This window comes from Pantherophis guttatus, chromosome 3 (genome assembly GCF_059756535.1).
Source record: "Pantherophis guttatus breed Tessera chromosome 3, ASM5975653v1, whole genome shotgun sequence".
Lineage (NCBI taxonomy): Eukaryota > Metazoa > Chordata > Lepidosauria > Squamata > Colubridae > Pantherophis > Pantherophis guttatus.
In genome coordinates, this window is record NC_142065.1 from 59942807 (window position 1) to 59963298 (window position 20492).

The 20492-nt window shown below is 38.2% G+C and overlaps 1 protein-coding gene across 3 annotated transcripts in view; it reads right to left on the minus strand.

Annotated features, from left to right (window-relative positions):
• MKNK1 (MAPK interacting serine/threonine kinase 1) overlaps positions 1-14287 on the minus strand; it is a 28999-nt gene extending 14712 nt beyond the window's left edge. Inside the window, exons 1-4 of one of the 3 annotated variants that reach the window (XM_034415014.3) lie at positions 14199-14287; positions 10896-10958; positions 5952-6048; positions 1171-1269 (exon numbers count right to left, since the gene is read on the minus strand). In XM_034415014.3, coding sequence (XP_034270905.2) covers positions 1171-1269; positions 5952-6048; positions 10896-10958 — 259 coding nt within the window. In that variant the 5' untranslated portion in view covers positions 14199-14287. Of the gene's footprint in view, positions 1-1170; positions 1270-5951; positions 6049-10895; positions 10959-14020; positions 14156-14198 lie in introns of those variants that run through there. The other 2 variants (XM_034415011.2, XM_034415012.3) reach the window with 2 other exon arrangements.
• Positions 14288-20492: the final 6205 nt, after the last annotated feature.

Consider the following 20492-nt stretch of genomic DNA (forward strand, 5'->3'; position numbering starts at 1 on the left):
ACATACATTTTAAGAAGATACTTGGCTGATACCTAGGATGCTGGCAGCAAACCCGTATCAACCATCAGAGCCAGTCAATGATATTTGTGATACATGTTTAAATGTTCAATTGACTGAATTTCATGTGTAATGAATAATAGATAATAGATGATAATAATAATAATAATCCCATATACAGAAGGAATTAACAGTGGACAATTCAGTAAACTTAGTGCCGATAATACATTTGCTCCTGAACAAGAAAAAGTTCATCAAGAAATTAAAGACGACAACATGGAAGAAAAGTTTATCGGTTTTTCATATGGAAAACATCATTTCTGAAAGGTTGTGATCCCCTCTATTTTATCTTCTAGATTTTAATTGCTTATGGTTCTTCCTTTTCAATTATCTTGGAATAATATCAATGAAATATGAAATCATGCTATGTGAATTTCAACTATAGGTAGTCCTCAATAACCACAACTGGAACCAGCAACTGTCGCTAAGTGATACGGTCATTAAGTGAAACATCACGTGACCACAAAGGATTTACAACATCAGTTCAGCCATGGTCAATAAGGAAATCACTTCTTGAGATATCGCATGACTTGTAATTTTACTGCCAGCTTCTCCACTGACTCTGCTTGTTGAAAGCTGGATGCGAAGCTCGCAAGTGACAATCACAGGACCACTGGATGTTGCAATGGCCATAAATCTGGGCTGGTTGCAAAGCACCTGAATGGTGATAATGTACTGTAACCTGCAATTCTGGTAAGTTCAAGGACCGGTCATAAAATTACCTTTTCAACACTGTCACAATTTCAAATGGTTGCTAAACAGGGCTGTTGTTAAACAGGGAGTATCTCTATTTTGTTCTTCTTCAGCAAAGCCAAACAAGGACAATGAACAAGAAGTAGAAAAATATAAGAAGTTGTTCTTTTAACCCAGTGTTTCCAACTTTAAGATTTGTAAGCTTGAATTCCCCAGCTACCCATGGTGACTGGCGGATTCTGGGAATTGAAATCCTACATCTTAAAAGTTGCTGAGATTGAAAAATACAATCAAATCAAAGTGCAATATTCTTACAGTATTCCTAAACTAAGACTACCATAGAAGATTGAAAACAAGCAAACAAATCTACACAAAACCAAAACTACACCCCCCAAAAATCCAAGCAGTTATAAATCCAACCTTCAAACCTTCCAGGGAAATGATCTGTAGCTCTTGTCCTCTTTTTCTTTTTCCTTTTGCCATTGTCTGATATGGGAAGAGGCTGGCTGTTGATTATCTCTACACAACAGAAAAAGTACAGCAGATCACACTTCTGTTTACAGCAAATATGTGAGAGAGTAGTATGACTTCATACTCTTAAATCTCTAATGTTCTCTTTTTTAATCTCCCAATGTAAACCACTAAGGGGAAGCGGTGGCTCAGTGGCTAAGGCGCTGAGCTTGTTGATCAAAAGGCCGGCAGTTCAGCGGTTCGAATCCCTAGTGCCATGTAACGGGGTGAGCTCCCGTTATTTGTCCCAGCTTCTGCAAACGTACCAGTTCGAAAGCACGTAAAAAATGCAAGTAGAAAAATAGGAACCACCTTTGGTGGTAAGGTAACAGCATTCTGTGTGCTTTTGGCATTTAGTCATGCCAGCCACATGACCACGGAGACGTCTTTGGACAGCACTGGCTCTTCGGCTTTGAAACAGAGATGAGCACCAGCCCCTAGAGTCGGGAACAACTAGCAGATATGTGCGAGGGGAGCCTTCACCTTTACCTTTAAACCAGGGGTGAAATGCTCCCGGTTCAGACCGGCTCAGGCGAGTAGGTAGCGATGGTGACGGGCAGTTCGGAGAACCGGCAGCAAAAATCCCTGCCCCCACCCCCCATGCCCAGCTGAGCCGCGCGATCATCAGAACTTTTTTTCTTTTGAATGGCTCTGACGAGCCAAGCTCTGACGATCCCAGCTGAGTTGCCTGATCGGCAGAAGGTTTTTTTAAAAACCCTCTGACGATCAGGCAACTCAGCTGGGATCGTCAGAGCCTTTTGAAAGCATTTTTTACATGGTTTTACATGTAAAAAATGGTTTTAAAAGTTTTAAAAAATTGGCCACGCCCACCGTCACATTACCCCCCCCACCAAGCCACGCCCACAGATCCGGTAGTAACAGATTTTAGATTTCACCACTGCTTTAAACCACTAACAAAAAGGTAATATTTTTGATCATATCCAAGGAACACTATTTTCAAGGTATAGGGGCACAGCAAAAAAAAAAGTAACAATAAAAAAGAATGTAGAAAATGTCTGTACAAATGATGCAAAACATGGGGTTCCCACATAGCACGTTGTAGGCCCATTTCGAATAGTTTTTTACCATTATTTTTCGCTATTTCAACTGTTAAAGCCAAGAATATGACTTTTTTGTTCAGACACTATAAAATAATAAGCCATAATGCCTGGAAGGGGAGGGGTGAGCGAAGGAATGGCTTTTTACCAGGTTGTATCAACTCCAGGCAATGGAGCTAAAGAAAAGAGACTATGCAAATTACAGTGTGAAAAATCAGCAGGACACTAAAAAAGATACTTAGAATGCAAAAATCCATTCAGCAGAAATATTACTTTACAGTATATAGCAGTGATGGTTAACCTTTTCGGCACCGAAACCCAGAAGGAAGCTGCCCAGGGCGCATGCACCCCCCCCCAAATGAACTTCCGGTGCACGTGGCTGGCCGGCACACATGCTCACGCAGGAAAACGGAAGTCCAGCTCTTCCATTTTCTGGCACTGTCGCATGCAAAAAGGCCAGTGGATCGTCGCACGCACATCCACGCCAGAAATTCGGAAGAGGAATGGGCGACGCCACAGGTGCCAGGCGACATGGCTCTGTGTGCCACTTTGGGCATGCGTGTCATAGGCTCGCCATCACGGGTATATAGTATGAAAAATTTCATAAAAGCCCAAAAGGATGGCAGGAAAAAGGTCTGGGTGGGGATTTTTTTTTTTTGGCAATTGATTCTGAATTTTTTAAAGTTAATGGTATAGTGTGAGACTTTTGTTCCCGTGGAGAAATGTAATTTTTGCTGCATGTCCATCGAATGGATTTTTTTTTTTTTGAAGGCCTGTCTCCATTTTAAAAATACTGAATTCAACTTGAATGAAATGCTGCAGTGGTACAGTAGTTTACAATAATAACTCAATATGCTTTTTAATTTATGATTAATATCATTACTGATGCTCACAAGAATATCATAAAAGGTCTTAGAGAATGATTTTTCCTTCATATAAGCACAAAAAGCTTCCACATACTGATTTAAGATTAGTTCCCATCATTTCTACAAGTATTTTTTAATCTTCGTGTCTTTGTAGACAAATTGAAAGAATTAAGTATTCTTAATTTTTTTTATCAAATGCAGGATAAAATACATGTGAACAAATTCATCAGAAACTAAAAGACAATGAGTGTCTTAACATGCTGTACGAAGACCTATTTGGTTGATTTGGGCATATTATGTTCTGTCAATCTAGGAAACCAGCTTATTCAGTAAACCAAATTAAAATAAACCGTCATTTGATACAAAGTGTAAACTGAAAGCCAGTTTATGGGATCCACATAAAATAATTTTGATATCATTCTAATTTTTCTACATGATTTTTTATTTTTCCTGAATATTTTTATTTTTATTTCTAAAAGGTAAATGTTATATTTGTTGAATGGCTACTAAACGTATAAAGTTTAGTGAACTGCAAAGGTGTTTTGAGGTTTATTTGCAGAAAAGAAAGAAGTTTTTAGCAAACGTATTGTTAAAAGAATTATTTATTCATTAAGTGAATTAAAAATAACTTCCCATACCAAGTTTGTCCACTCAGGAAATTACTGTTTTATTAAGTTCTGACCAATCTTGGTCCAAGAATGAAATGATGAAATGATAACAGGTGTTGAAGCTACAGGAACCTTGTAGGCAAGTGATCATGCAATATTGGAATTCAACATTATGCAAGCACAAGCAATACAACAAAGTCAAACTAGAGTCTTGGACTTTAAGAGAGCCAGATGTTATTCTGTTAAGAAATAGATTTCTTCTCTACAGTATCTATACTGGGTTAGCCAGTGTAGAGGCTATTTCAATCAGTTTTTTCCATCTGACACATCAAAGGTTAAGCAGCTTTCTTTCACACCAAAAAAAAGCTTGACTCATTGCTATGTCCACGTTGTGCTCAGACAGCCATAAAACAAGTGTTACTTTTGCTATTTATTCTGCCTGTGGTTTTAATCAGAAATGCAAGACATATCCTTGTATAACCTTTACTTTCCTAAAATACTTTCTGCTAGAATGAACCAGAATGACCTTGCCATTTTTTTAAAATGTGTAAAATGGCAATCAATTGTTTTACCACAATGTAATTATTGTAGCACCTTCCCTTCTAACGTATTTTGTAGTAGGTTTGCTTTAAAATTATATTAGTTTTATAATTTTATAAAATTAATATAATTAATTTTGCTAGGAGCTAGGAGCAATCGGTATTCATCTTCAAAAATATCTAAGGAAACTCAAGGAAATTAGTAGAGCCTCATCTGGACTGCATTGCAGCTGGCTCTTGGAAACTGTATGGACAACTGTCCACAACTCTGACCTGTATGCCCAGAAGCAACCAACGCTTCCAACATTGCACTAGCAATGAACACATTCATTCCTCTTGCCCATTTTTATCCCCTTCTTCTCACGCCCCCTCAATCTTACCAAGCATAGTTGCTTTTGCTATGCTATCATTTGCTGCATTAGACGCCCCCACTGATTTAGCTAATGCTTAACTAAAAAAGACAGAGCCATACAAAATGAAGACTTGATTTAGCAGACCTTGACCTCTAGTTTGTAGTAGAGGAGAACCATTCGGTTCTTTCTGCTGCCATCTAATGGTTATCTGGGCTTCTGCAGTACAGGTAGTGCTCAATTTACAACAGTTCATTAATTGACTGTTCAAAGTTGCAATGAAAAAAGTGACATGACCATTTTTCACACTTAACAACCATTGCAGCATCCCCATGTTCACGTGATCCAAGTTCAGACCCTTGGCAACTGACTCATATTTATGATGGTTGCAGCATCCTGGGGTCACGTGATCACCTTTTGTGACTTTCTGACAAGCAAATGGGGAAGCCAAATTCACTTAACAACTCTGTTGATATCTGAACAACTGTAGCGCTTCATTTAACAACTGTGGCAAGAAAGGTCACAAAATGGGGCAAAATTCATTTAACAAATGTCTCCCTTAGCAACAGAAATTTTGGGACTCAATTGTGGTCATAAACCAAGGGCTACCTGTACATTTTGTTCAATTGGTATTCTTGAAAATATTGGGCAAGGTGTGGGTGGCAAAGAGAAGCCTTGCTTCCTCTGTCTTCACTATATTTATATCTCTGAGTAAACTACTTTTAAGCATAAATAATTGACATATTGATAAGCATATATCAATCTATGCCATCAGAAACAAAGATCTTTTATAGAATAAGTTTCCATAGTTTCCAACATTTACCAACACTGATAGAGCAAGCTACTGTATATAAACAGGAAGCAAACCAGGGGTGAAATCCAGCAGTTTCTGACAGGTTCTGGAGAACCGGTAGCGAAAATTTTGTGTAGTTTGGAGAACCAGCAAATACCACCTCTGGCTGACCCCAGAGTGGGGTGGGAATGGAGATTTTGCAGTATCCTTCCCCTGCCACACCCACCAAACCACACCACGCCCACCAAGCCACGCCCACAGAACGGGTAGTAAAAAAAATTGAATTTCACCACTGAAGCAAATCCCACACTTACTTGCACTGGCGATGTTACCTAATCAGGTAATGAACCTCTGCAACAACAAAGCACAGAGAGCACCAAGAACTCCACACTTAGGTCAATATATTGAACACTTTAAGGACAAGACGCACCCAAGAAATAAATCTCAGCTCAGTGGTTTAATATTCAAAGCAGATACCTGATTTATGCTGGATGGGTTTCACTGAATAGAAGGCTGGTGGAGCCTGGCAACACGTTTCATTCATAAATGAACTTGGTGAAGGATTACTTTGTGACTGAAAGTAAACAAAAAAGTCTCTGTTTAGTTCTCCCAATTAGTTCTTTCTGTGCTCACTCTGGCCTAGAAGAGGAGATACAACAGATGACAAATCTGTTCTTTATTAATCTATACAAAACATTATGACTTGTTTGTTGTTGCAGAATTACTATATAGAGTTTGCACATACAAAGTAGACCGACAACAAAGTTTCTGCCCCCTCCCTGTTCATTTCTTCTCTATCTCATGTTATATATTCATCAGGAATAGATCTCCTTAATGTTGTTAACCATATTCAGTGGCAACACAATTTGTATTAGTCATACCATGATACTATGGGGGTGGCAACAATTTGAGACTATAATAGTTATACTTTAAGAGTTCACAACTTCCAGAAGAGAGTTAAAACATTTTCAATTAACTTCTACATCACATTACTTGATCTTTCAACTGCTCGATATCAAACATACTCTCCATTTATATCAAATATGCACTGTCAATATATATATACTATACTCAAGTATATATACTGAGTATAACATAACCCAGTGTTTCCCAAACTTGGCTATTTTAAGATGCATGGACTTCAACTCCCAGAATTCCCCAGCCAGGATGCCTGGTTGAGGAATAGTATGCCTGGTTGAGGAATTCTGGAAGTTGAAGTCCATACATCTTCAAAGGGTCAAGTTTGGGAAACGCTGACATAACCTATACATTCCTATACTAGAAACACAAAGACTTCGACTTCTGAGCATGATTCCAGGTGCTGGTCCATCACCTATGAAGCCCGACATGGTCACCTCGGGTACTACCTGTGTCCCATAGTATCTGCCCAGTCAGTTTGATCTAGCAGGTTTGGCATGCTCTGGGTTCCATCAAATAAGAATGATATCTGTCAGGACTCTAGGTGTGTGATTTCTCTGTAGCAGTACCTGTCCTCTGGAATGAGCAGCCCCACAAAATTCCACAGAACTTTAAATACCTGGCTCCTCATCCAGGCTTTTGATGAGGATGACTGATACCACTTCTTCAGACCGGATCGCCCGATCCGGTAGCTATGGCGGCGGGTGGTTCGGAGAACCAGTAGCAAAAATCCCTGTGCCCCACCATCACCACCATGCCCAGCTGAGCCGCACGATCATCAGAGGCTCTTTTTTTTTACTTTTAAAAGCATTTTTTCTACAACCTCTTCCAAAGAAAAAATGCTTTTAAAAGTAAAAAAAAAGCCTCTGATGATCGCGCGGCTCAGCTGGGATCATCAGAGGCTTTTCAAAGCATTTTTTTCTGCAACCTCTTGGCCCGAAGAGATGGTAAAAAAAAATGCTTTGAAAAGTCTCTGACGATCCCAGCTGAGTTGCCTGATCAGCAGAGAGGTATTTTTTAAAATGCCTCTCTGACGATCCCAGCTGAGTTGCCTGATTGGCAGAGGCTTTTCAAAGCATTAGAAAAAAATGCTTTGAAAAGTTTTTTTTTAAAAGTTGGCCACGCCCACCGTCACATTAACACCCCCCCACCAAGTCACGCCCACAGAACTGGTAGTAACAAATTTTACATTTCACCCCTGCCTCCAGGTATCCTTTCTTTGCCTTCATTGTACTAGCTTGTACTTTTTTTCCTTTAATTTTGTTCAATCAAAGCAATAGTAGCATTGATTTCTCTTCTTAAATGTGGTTTAACAATTGTAAACCATCCAGATTCACTGGGTGATGAGCAGCATATACTGTAAATTTTATTTTACTATATATACAAAAATGTGAAATCTCTGTTACCAGTTTTTAGCTAGTCTTGGCACAAATGGCCAGAGTCAAATGATCATACTATGGATATACAGGTAGTCCTCGACTTATGACTACAATTGAGCCCAAAATTTCTGTTGTTAAGTAAGACATTCGTTAAGTGAGTTTTGCCCCATTTACGACCTTTCTTGCCTCAGTTGTTAAGTGAATCACTGCAGTTGATAAATTGGTAACCTGGTAGTTAAATGAATCTGTCTTCCCCATTGACTTTGCTTGTGAAAAGGTTGCAAAAGGTGATCACATGACCTTGGGACACAGCAACGGTCATAAGTATAAACCGGTTGCCAAGCATCTGAATTTTGATCACATGATCATTGGGATGCTACAAAGGCCGTAATTATGAAAAAAAAAAAGGTCATAAGTCACATTTTTCAGTATCATTGTAACTTTAAACGTTTGTCACTAAACAAACTGTTGTAAGTCGAGGACTATCTGTATTAGGTGAAGGTCTAGCTCTCTGGAAAAGTCTACAATGGTGAGAATGGTGGAAGGAAAGAGAAAAAGATGACCAACAATAATGTGAATGGACTAAATTACAGCAGCAATGGACACATTGTTGGAAGACCTAAAGACCAAGTTGGGAACAGAATGTCATGGAGAAAATCTATCTATGTGGTTTATTTATAGTTGGTTGCACAGTCAGCCAAATGCTTAAACTGCATTTAGCATTTATTTCCAACTATCAAGTCCTTCACAATGACCTAGATAAAAAAAGCCAAATCCAGTCTAAACATCTGGCTGACTGTGAAATATTATCAAATATTATTAACTGGTGTTGGCCTTCGTGCACATCAAATTCTTCCCAAGAACCTAGGTTGACATAATATATCCAGTTCAGTACATGTGCACATCCAAGCAGAGTGACCTTTTGTAACAGACAGATGGAAATTTTGTCAATGCACAAATTTTCTAAATGCTGTCCAATATATTTTTGTATGATACCCAGTGTGCTGACCACCACTGGGACTTTATATCATAATCTTTCAACCCTGATTTTTAGATCATGCTACTTGTGAGCTTCAATTCTTAGTCTTCTATTCTACTATTCCAGGGGTGTTGCCACATCCATAGTTTCTTCTTTTTAACCAGAGTTAAATCTGATGTGAGCCAAGACTTTATCATTTTTTTTATTTGAAAACCCTGTGATATTTTAACCTATTCATTTCAACTATTTTTTAACTAAATATTCCCACCGATTTTTCATTAATGGCACATAATTTTAGAGATGTTCCAGAGAATCATAGTGACAGAGTTATAACATTCATAATCAGTTTGTGCAATCTTCTTGCATGAGCTGAATATATAATCTATAGCTTCTTCTGCCTCTTTGCATAATCTGCATTTTGAATCATTTAATGATTTTTCAATTCTGGCCTTGATTGCATTAGTTTGAATAGCTTGTTCTTAAAAAGCCAAAATGAAGGCTGTTTTCGGTTTCTTTTTTTAATGTTTCAGTTTTAAACCCATTGCCAGGTTTTATCTTTACCCATTTTCCACTCAATTTTTTTTAGAACTTGACCGTGTCATTCTATTTAAAATAATCGAATCTTGTGTTTATTTAGTTTTATAAAAATTATTCCACCATGAAAAAATCATTTATTTGGGCTAATCATTTGCCTGCTTTGTAAGTCCCACTTGTATACATTTTATTGGAAAACTGAATAAAGAATGATAAATTTTCTAAACACTGGAATTCAATGGCACTTTAGAGATTGAGGTGAGAGAATTCATTTCTGAGAAATAATTTAATTCAATTTAATTCAAAAAGTTTTGTTTCAAATAAGTATGAGGATTTCTGCCTTAAACTTGTTTTTCAAGCCCACCTATTAAATCGTTCCAGCCAACTGGTCAGAAAAAAAGAAATTAAAGATATACCAGCTGTTTTCAATCCACTACCCTCCAGATTTAGACTACAACTCCAAGTATTCCCATCATACATGGGGTATCGCAAGCCTAGATACCTGTACCTACTCCAAAAAGCACACAAAATTGATTCCGGAAACAACTGTTGAGCAGAAAAAGTTAGGCCTCTGCCATCTACCACCAGGGCATTATCTGTGTTACTCTACCTTAATATTTGTATCATGAGATGGAGTTCATTAAACCTGGTTCAGGATTTTTGCAGAGTTATGAAATTTATTGAAGGGATAAGTAAGGTGCAGTGTCATGTAAAAGATGTCGTAAGTTTATAAAACTTCAGCTATTAATCATACTGAATCACCAGAGGTTTATAGTCTTCATGATGTCCAAACACATTTAATGCCAATGTACACTATAATGGTTAGGTATTAGGCAAGCATGACACAGAAATTGCTTCTCTCACTTCACTTTGCAGTGGAAAAATCTCTTCTGGAAGAGTACATTCAGTTCTGGTCACACTTAAAAACCAGACATGAAGCATCTGGAAAGGATAAATAGTCTGATAAATGAGACATACAAAGCTTGACTGAGGGTGCACAGTTCAAAGAAAAACAATAAAATAAAGATTTGCAAACAGTTTTCCAAAGCATGGTTAATCTTGAAGGTTATATTTTTATTGGCTAAAGCAACCTCAGATAGACTATTAGGAATAATTTAAGAATATTAGCAGGCTGAAGTCTGTATTTACAGTATTTATTGACTGCCTTTTATTTACAATGTATACACATTATAATATGATAATATGACAAATCTTCCTCTTCCCTTGATGTTTAAATTAAGTACAATATTTTGTTGGCCAGACTTAAGGAATATTCACTGTTGTGGTATTTCAGGAATAAGAAAATAATGTCCTTGGGAGGGAGGGGATGTGTCTGTCTGTCTGTCTGTCTCCCTCCCTCCCAAGAAAAGTGAAATAGTTTTGGTTAGGATTTCTATTTCTATGTGTCATAAACCTTCATTCAACTGTAGCAGTCTCTGGAGAATCATCTCTAAGAATAGAAAGAATCAACAGCAAAAATTTACCAGATTTTTTCCCCAAAGCTTAATTATAACTTTTTTAAAAAAATAACATGGAACAGGAAAACATCCAAACATCCATGTGAACCTAAATAGTTCTAACACAAACAACTGGATGTTCTTTGCATTTTACCGTAATGGGACTAGGGAAACTCTTCAGGTCCGAACTATTATTGGGCCTCGTCAAAGTAGACATCTGGAAATAATGAAAACATCAGAATTAGCCCCAACCTTTAGAAAACCCTTAATATAGCTGAAATTCTCAGAATGCTATCTCCTTAGATGGAATCCACAAGATTTGCAAGATACCATTGAGAAAATTGAAGAGCCTGTAGTACAGTGGACTAAAGCACTGTTACCAGATTAACATCTGCTGCTTGCAATTACTGCAAATTCAAATCTCACCAGGCTCAAGGTTGACTCAGCCTTCCATCCTTTCAAAGGTAGGTGAAATGAGGACCCAGATTGTGGGGGCAATAAGCTGACTTTGTATAAATATACAAAAGTATAAAGGCTATTGCTTAACGCATTGTAAGCCGCCCTGAGTCTCCGGAGAAGGGCGGCATATAAATTAAAGCAAAAAAAAAAAAAAATTGAAGATAATTTTATTCCATTACTGGAAGACATAGCCAACACAAAATTTTACCAGGTGATTTATACTGTATTATATCAGTTCTTGATATTCATTAACTTAGCATAATGATTTTTGTGATTTTTTTTTAGTCTTTTAAAGCAATATATGCAGTTAATTATGTTTAATTAATGATGCCCTAACCTCCATGAAATTTTTAAATCCCTGGTTCATTCATCTATAGTTTCTTCATCCTTTCTTATCCTTTTAATATTATTTAGATACCATCTTTTAATAGCTAACAAAGAAGCCTCCCAAAAATAAGGACTTCTCAATAATGAATGCTCTAGCATGGTGCCTTTAAAAAAAAAATCATTTTACTATTGTTTACATAATAGGTTTAAAGCAAAAAATGCATGCATATACGCAAATGTATATGCATTTTGCAAGAAGCTAATTTATTACCAAACTGCTTCTCTACTATTTTTACCATGTTACAGATACCTGTTAAATCCAATTTAACATATTTTACATTTTCATAGAGTAAGCTTCTACAAATATGAAGTACTCTTTGAGGAGTTTATTTTGATGGTTGTGGGAAAATGAACATTAAAAGGAAGGAGCGGAGGGAAATAAAATGAAAAAGATCAAATAATAATTGCCAATAAAAGTGGCCATTCACAAAACTGTCATTTGATGTAATATAGATATCTTTGCATTGTGAGCATCTTTTTCATTTTATTTCCCTCTGATCTTTAATTTTACTATTCACTTTCTCATAACCATCAAAGTAAATAAATTGCCCAAAGAGTACCTCATCTTTATTAGAAGAGTATGATTACTCTATGAAAATGTAAAACACAATAAATTGGATTTAGCAGTATCTTTAACATGGTAAAAATAGTAGAGAAGCCCTACGTGTTAATCAGCTAAAATACGATTAACTTTCATAATAAATTTAATTCAGCTTGCTTCCATTGAAGTTCCACTCAAATATTTTGCTCAAGGATGGCCTCTTGAGAGCTATAATATAGAATTAAAATGTATTTAATTATGAGACATATGTCATAGATGGCTCACAACAAAATCATTAAAACGTAAAAATGCTTTTTATCCTTCCTTCCATGGCACCATGAAAACGCATATCCCATACTCATTGGCTCATCCCCATCCTAGTTCAGAGCTTTTGGAGAACTCTCTAATCTTCACAGCATTCAGGAAGGCTAACAAGATTGGGGATGGAAGGTGCAGATCTCAGTGGGAGCCTATTCTAAAGAGTCAGAGCCAGCTACAGAGAAGGCATGCCTCCAAGGTCCCACCAGATGACAGCATTCAAAGGGCCTGGACCATCCACCTATCCAACCTGGTGGGACAGAGGTTCCCTCCAAAGAACCTGGTCCGTGCCAGGCAGTAGCTTTAATAATGATAACCAATATCCTGAATTGCACCCAGAAAGCAACTGGAAACTAGAGCAGGTCATACAGCATCAGTGTAACATAGGTGCCCAGAATTCCCATCTAAATAGTCATCCATCTAAAGCAGAGGTCTTCAGACTTGGCAGCTTTAAGACTTGTGGACTTCAACTCCCAGAATTCTATGCTGGCTATGAGCTATGCTGGCTGGAGAATTCTGGGAGTTGAAGTCCACAAGTCTTAAAGCTGCCAAGTTTGAGGACCTCTGATCTAAAGTGTCCAGCCAACCCACCTAGCAGATTGTGGCTGACCTCAGCTCAGAAAAAAAAAAAAAAAGCATGATCAAACCTAGTTAGTAAACTGATGGGAGACCACCAGAAAATCCACTTTGTAGACTAGATTGGGAAATGTTTAAAAAAGAAAAAAACCCGAGAAGGCAACAACAAACCACTTCCAGATGTTGGCCAAGTGATGTTCACATATGTGGTCATTTCATCACCAGGAGTGAAATTTGAATTGAGAACACTATCCAAGTCCAGATATTTATAATATAATAAATGTGTTTGGGTTTTGAAGATGCCATGTTTTTCTTTTGTTGTTTTTATTTCAATAGATTAACAGAACCCATGTCCATATACCGTTGTAAAATAATTTCTAAAAAGGCCTTGGCCCTTGCAAATATATCCCAAAAATTCAGACACCTCGAGACACATTTCTTCCTATAAAAATACTAGCCCAGATTTTTTTTTAAAAAAAAAAGCAGTGTCTGAATATAAAGAAACAAATACAGCCCAGGCCCTTTAAATAATGCCCTTACAAACCCCAAGCTCAGTAGGTAGATTGGGCAATAATCTTGCAACTAGGTTCTCACAACATCTCCTTTCTTTAGAGGAGATGTGCGACATCTGTCTCTCACACGCACAAATCACAATGAACCCACAAGAACCTAACTTAACCTGAGAACACAGGAGTCTGGAGGAAAGCTTGCAAACAAAACGCCTCATTTTCCAACACGTGGCACCCCATTTTCTCTTTCCTCCTTCCCTCCACCGCACCCCAAACTTGCTCAACCAACCCTCTGTATTACTGGAGAAACTATAGCCACTCCCTACTCCAGGAGAAAGCCAAATGCCCCACCCGGTACCCGAACCCCTCCTTTGACATCTCCCAGCCAAAATTCTCCCCCACCCGCAGCAGCACCAGCAGCCCTGGCACCGCTCCTGCCTCCTATAGTTCTACGCCAGCTATTCCCCGGCGCTCAGCCTCTTCATCCACCTCTGCGGTTGCCAAAGGGCATCCCTTCCTACTCACAGCCGGCTCCAACAGCCACAGGCCGACACGCTCTCGACAAAGGAGGAGCTACGAGCAATTGCACCGGCCCCTTATAGAAGGTTTGCAAGCAAGGATGGGGGGGGGGAAGAGAGAGAGAAAGGAGAAGTATGCGCATGCTCACACTTGCCCGGGCGTGGGAATCCCGCTTTCGTAGTAGGAGAGCTTTTGGAACCAGTTCCAGGAAGGCCGGACTGGGTGCCGGCAGTGCCCATGCGCAGAGCCACACGAAAGTAGAGAGAAATGTTCCCCGCTCTCGGTTTTCTAACGTACTCGGGTGGTTTGAGGGATGAAGAAGCCGGATGCTGTAAAAAAACAAAAAAACAAAAAAACAAAAAAAAAAGTCCGCGGGTAGGACAGCAGAAGCTCTGTAGAGGTTGCTCCCTTTCCTGCTAGCTAGTGCTTTTTAAGAATGGGGAATGGCACGGGACGCTCCTGCGCTGACGGTCTTCTCCAATTTTAGGGTGTTAAGAAGGGTCATGTGGCAGTAAGGAGTGAAAGGATGAATGCAGCGATCGAATTAGTACTCGGGATCGCCTTTTTTTTTTAAATGCCTAGTCATGCACATCACACCGGTCACACTTTCTCAGCCCTTGGCGCAAAAGCAATGGCGGACCACAAGGGATGAGTTTAAGGACTCTTGTAACTTAAAAAAAAACAATATCAAGAGAGTGTAGATGGCTCCGTGTTGTTTCTGACAGCCATTAGATAATAATATGAAAAGTATGTAGACCAGGATTTCTCAACCCTGACAACTGAAGATGTATGAACTACCAACTCCTAGAATTCCCAGCCAGCCATGCTGAATAGGGAATTCTGGCAGTGGTGAAATTCAATTTTTTTTAATACCGGTTCTGTGGGTGGGTGTGGTTTGGTGGGCGTGGCAGGGGAAGGATACTGCAAAATCTCCATTCCCACCCCACTCCAGGGGAAGGATGCTACAAAATCCCCATTCCCCAGAGACCAGCCAGAGGTGGTATTTGCCAGTTCTCCAAACTACTCAAAATTTCCCCTACCGGTTCTCCATAACCTGTCAGAACCTGCTAGATTTCACCCCTGAATTCTGGGAGTTGAATTCCATACATTTTCAAGTTGCCATGGTTGAGAAACAAGATAAGTAACCAGGACTATGAGTTGTTGTACTTATTGTACCAATTAGGAGTCTATTTGAGGTTTGATAGTTTTATTATTGTAAGAAACTGTAACTCTTCTCTGTGAGTATCTACTTGGTGTTGATCTTAACTCTATAGTGGTCAATCTATGGATCTTAGATCGCTGATGACTCATGGAGGATGAGGAAAGGAAAGGAAAAATATCCCTTCAGTCTAGTTTTCATGAACTAAGGAAGAAAGTTTCATGGAAACTTGTCAGAAGTGATATTTTTCCTTGTATATCCTTATGCACCATCAGCGATCCAATATCCATAGACTGACCACTATAGATTTAGAATTAAGATGAACACTAAGTAGACACCCACAGAAGAAATGGCTGTCAGAATTTAAAAGATATTGACATGGAAATGCATGTACGATCTAAGTAGCAAATATTGTCAAAGAATTTTTTAAATAAAACAGAAATAAACATATAAATATTAAAATAGATAAATCTCAAAAAGTCAGCAGTTAAAATTAAACATATTAAAGGAAAAATACTACAAGAAAGTTTAGCATATGAAATATATGCTAAACTTTCTTGTAGTATAGTGGCCAGATAGATTATCTCAAGAGGACATTTCACAGATGTGGGAACCAGAAGAGGGTTCTTAAAGTCATCATGCCAAGTGTATTAGCAGAATACACTTGAGAAGAATTTCCTAAGATAATAACCAGATTATGAGAAAAGGAACTCCTAAAGGCTGATAACAGGCATATGTTTCAGGGCTAGCACAAATAGTCAAAATATCAGGAGCACTATAAAAGTTTCATATCTCTAAGCTGACCTCTCTGCAAAAAATGTTTTTCACTGCATTTCAATTCCTAATATTGAGAGTAAAATAAATACAAAATAAAATTCTGCCTAAATTGGAGCCCTATCTGAGAAATCATTTTCAGAAAAAAGAATAGTACAAAAATAACATTGCTATCAGATGTCAGAAATACGTTTTCATTATAGTCATGTTTTGGATAGAATATTAATATGCATCAAGCAGGATTCTCTCTCGCCTTCCATTCCCCCCCCCCATCTTCTGCATGTGACATATGGATTGTTTGAATTGTTTCTTTCTGCCTTCGAATCACTGCTGTGATTATTCAGAGTGGTTGTGCAAATAGGCCATTGTGCGGTACATCTCAGCAATATGCTAATTCTAGATAGTGGTAAACATTTAATCAAAATTTGCATTGCATATATATTCATTCTTGCATTCAAATGCTTCATTGAATGTATACATTATTTTATATGTATTTCTGGGAAATTTATTTCAGACATGATATTGTGTCAAGTGAAATTTATTCTCTAGACGTTTATTTATGCTTGCAGGTTATACTTCTAAAATATAGGATGCCTGAGGATGTTTGCGAGCTCAGATAGGCCTTGGGCTTAAATTTGGAGGGTTTCAGTTTTGGAGGTTACAGTATATGCATGTTAACATTCTTAAAGCGGGAATCTCACTCGAGCAGTGAGGCAGATTTATTTACAGGAAATATATTAGAAGGAACACATAGTCTACCTCTTAGATAACTTTATCCTATCATGGGGAAAGTCAACACATGGGTTCTGTGTATTTGTCCCTGGGAAGGAAGGCAGAAGGAAATAACCTCAGCTAGCTATCTTTCAGACAAAGAGCAGACAGAGTAATAGACAATGAGATCAGTATTTCATGAGCTGCTGAAGAGTCAGTGCCATTGGATTCATGCTCCAACACTAGGAGGACTAAGGATGGTTAATTATAAATATAACTCCATGGGAGCATAAAAATACAAAGACTGGCATATTCAGTAGTCATGGAAAGCTAACTAGTGGAAGGAGAGAAAAAGATAGGAAACCCTAATAGCAATCATCTGAACCTTTCAGCAAAGGATACTATAGCACAACACATTTGTAGATCCTCCAAGAAAGATACTTTTCTGGTACCAAACAAAAATATGCATGGGATATACAAAGCCTAAAACTGCCCAATAAAGACTTGACATATTTAGTAGCCACAAATACAAAGCTGACAAAGGGAGAAAAATTAATTAGCTTGAAAGAAGGTATGGCTGCAGTGTATAGCAAGAACATTAAGGCAAAACATTTCATGCTATAATGTTGCTCTTGCTTTTGAACTTACTCCCATTTGCAAACTTGGATACCACACTGCGCACTCCTGTTAAAAACAAGTGACCAGTACTAATAATAATCCTTAGGACTAGATGCAGGGGTGTCAAACTGGCGGCCCACGGGCAGGCCACGTCCATCCCGGCTCTGCAAAGGCTCTGTAAAGGCAAAAACATTGTGATACGTAACAATATGTCATGACACAATCGAGTTTGACACCTATGTACTAGAGGCTTCAATTCATCTTGTTAGAGGATACATTGCTGAGCTTAAAACAATGTAATTGAGTAGAATGTTCTGCTGAAAACAGTGAGATTTGCATAAAGTTGTTGCCTTGGATGCAGAATATCAGCTATCAATGCATATTAACAACATTGATTATAATTGAATAAAAGGTACGTATATTAAGATATAGACGAGGACTGAAGTGTCTTGCTTCTATCTAAAGTATATTTTGAAGATAAGGAAGTAAGATTGAGAAAGAGAACAGTATCTTGCTTGAGCCTGAATGTGCTTCTCCTTTCCTCACTTAATATTCCTGTGAACTAAGGAAGAGCTTGTTTGAAGCATTTACTCAAATTAGTTCCTTTGGCCTAGCTAGGCTCAAACCCTGCTTATCTGACCATTGGCTTAGTAGCCACTCTTCCTCCAGTCCTTCAATGTCATTCCCTTTTTCCCCTGCAAACACTGTGGGACACAATCCTTATTTCCCTCTGTTATGAATTTGCAAGGAAAAAAACGTGTTTTGGCTTATTTTAGAAAATTAACAATACAGCTGTTTGTGTTTTGGGGAGAAAGAAGATTCAAGGGCAGCGTCTTAAAGCAGCTTGATCTTGTCTGAGACTTACACAGCTGCTTCTTGTACCATCTGCAATGACCATAGACAGGTGTCTGTCGAAGGGTAAATCAGCCTCGTTTTCCCCCTGAGGTAATTGCACCTAATTAGAGATGGATGGATCTTGTTTTCCATGCTGTGTACTTTAAAGAAAGAAAAACCGAAATATATATATTCTAATAAGGATTTTATTATAAAAATAAAAAAACTAGCTAACTACATCTTTACCGGCAGCTTATCACACAGACGAACAAAAAAAGTATAAATCAGGAAATTAGAAAAGAAAAAAAAATGTAGACATGCGCAGTAGCTCAAAGTGTCACAAGACTAGTCTTATCTCTGTTGCTATAGATACGTGATAAAGTTCTCTGACAGGCTACCTTAAAGTTCAGAATGGACGCTTGGCTGACAAACACATAACGCAGTGACAACCCCTTCTTTGTCAGCTGAGCAGACATCAGGTATAGCCATCAGGTAAGGCACATCTTCTTACGCAGATATTCGTGCTGAGCTGTTGGAAGTGGTTTGTTGAGCATATCAGCAATCTGATCATGTGTAGGCACATACTGCAATTTTACAAAACCTTGTTTCACTAATTGTTTGATATTTTTATAACGGATGTCAATGTGTCTGGACCAAGAACCCGTAAAATGTGATTCAGAAATATAAACCACAGATTCATTGTCTTCCATCACGGTGATCGGTCGGATCAGGTGTGTCCAGATATCTGTGACCAAAGCATCAAACCACGTTAGAGAATTACATGCATCTCATACACAAGCATATTCAGCCTCAGTAGATGAACAAGAAACAAAATTCTGTTTTCGCACATGCCAGTAAACAGGACATCCATTTAAGAACATCATATAACCTGAGGTACTTTTACGTGATTTCTTATCACTCACCCATGTTCCCATGCCAGCAACACTATTAGCAGCCATTCAGAAACATTAGTCTGAATTTTTGAATTATAGATTTTAAAGTGGGGCTAACCTGCTATCATTTTCACAAAAATAATTGCCAAGTTCTTTTTACTAAAAAGAAAACCAGAATCTTCTTTGTACTTTATTTCACATCTCCTTCAAAGCACACATTAATTTGTAGAGTGGGAACACTGCTTTTAGAAAATAATTATACCAATTTTCTAGCAAAAGAGCAACTCACCCAAAATTTCAGTGCGCTAGCACTGCATTACCTATTTATGTCATAAAACAACTAATCTTCTACATGGTTTTTGCTAATACATTATTTCTAATTAACAACTTTGAAAAGAAGTTTCAAGTTTCTTCACTAACATAGGTATTAAAGGTGTATCACAGAAATAGTCTGGTTAACAATGTAGCTCAGTAAAAGCTGTTGCTTTTCTTTGCATAAACGGAAAACAGGAAATGTCACTATCTGTAATGAAATCCTACCATCTTCTGCTTTTCCCGTTCTTGTAATATATCTAATTTTACAATTACTGAAATTCGGAACAAAAGAAGCTAAGTAGAAGTAGCTAAACTGATTTGGTACTTCCTTCCCTCTCTATGTTCAGAGACGAACAGCCAGTGATAGTCTGTGGAATCTGTTACAATATTTTGTCAGATTTTTTCCTCTAATTAGTATCAGTGAAAGAAAATTATTTTGTAAAGGGTATGAGCATGAAATAAAATGCCCCTCTTATCCTAGTGTGACATGTTGATTTAGAAAATGCTAAAAGCAAGGCAATATGGTACCATCTTTTTGGGCAGGGGTCCCCAACCCTCGGGCCACGGACCTGTTAGGAACGGGACCTCACACCTGGAGGTTAGCAGTGGGCAAAGGAGTGGAACCAAAACCATCAACCCCCCACCAGATACAAAAATTGTCTTCCATGAAACTGTTCCTTGGTGCCAAAAAGGTTGGGGACAACTGTTTTAGGGCTATTCACAACCAAGTGAACTTCAGGATACAACTAAATTTCTATTCCAAATGTGCTTTTTCAAGAGGCAACTGGACATTCTTGTTTTCCTTTGGAGACGTTTCACTTCTCATCCCAGAAGCTTCTTCAGTTCTGTCAGAGCTGAAGAAGCTTCCTGGATGAGAAGTGAAATGTCTTCAAAGAAAAACAAGAAAGTCCAGTTGTTTCTTGAAAAAGCACCTTTGAGACAACCATGACCTGGATGACTGAGAATCTCCATAGACATTCAACTAACTCTCTAAAATAATATCTGAAAGCTGAAGGACACTTTGCACAATTCTTATGTTATTCATTCAGGCACTTCATCCGTCTAGAAATGAAACTTCTTGGCAGAGATTCTGTTCTGTCTTCATAGCCTTAGGGCTATGTAGAACAATAAAGCTCCA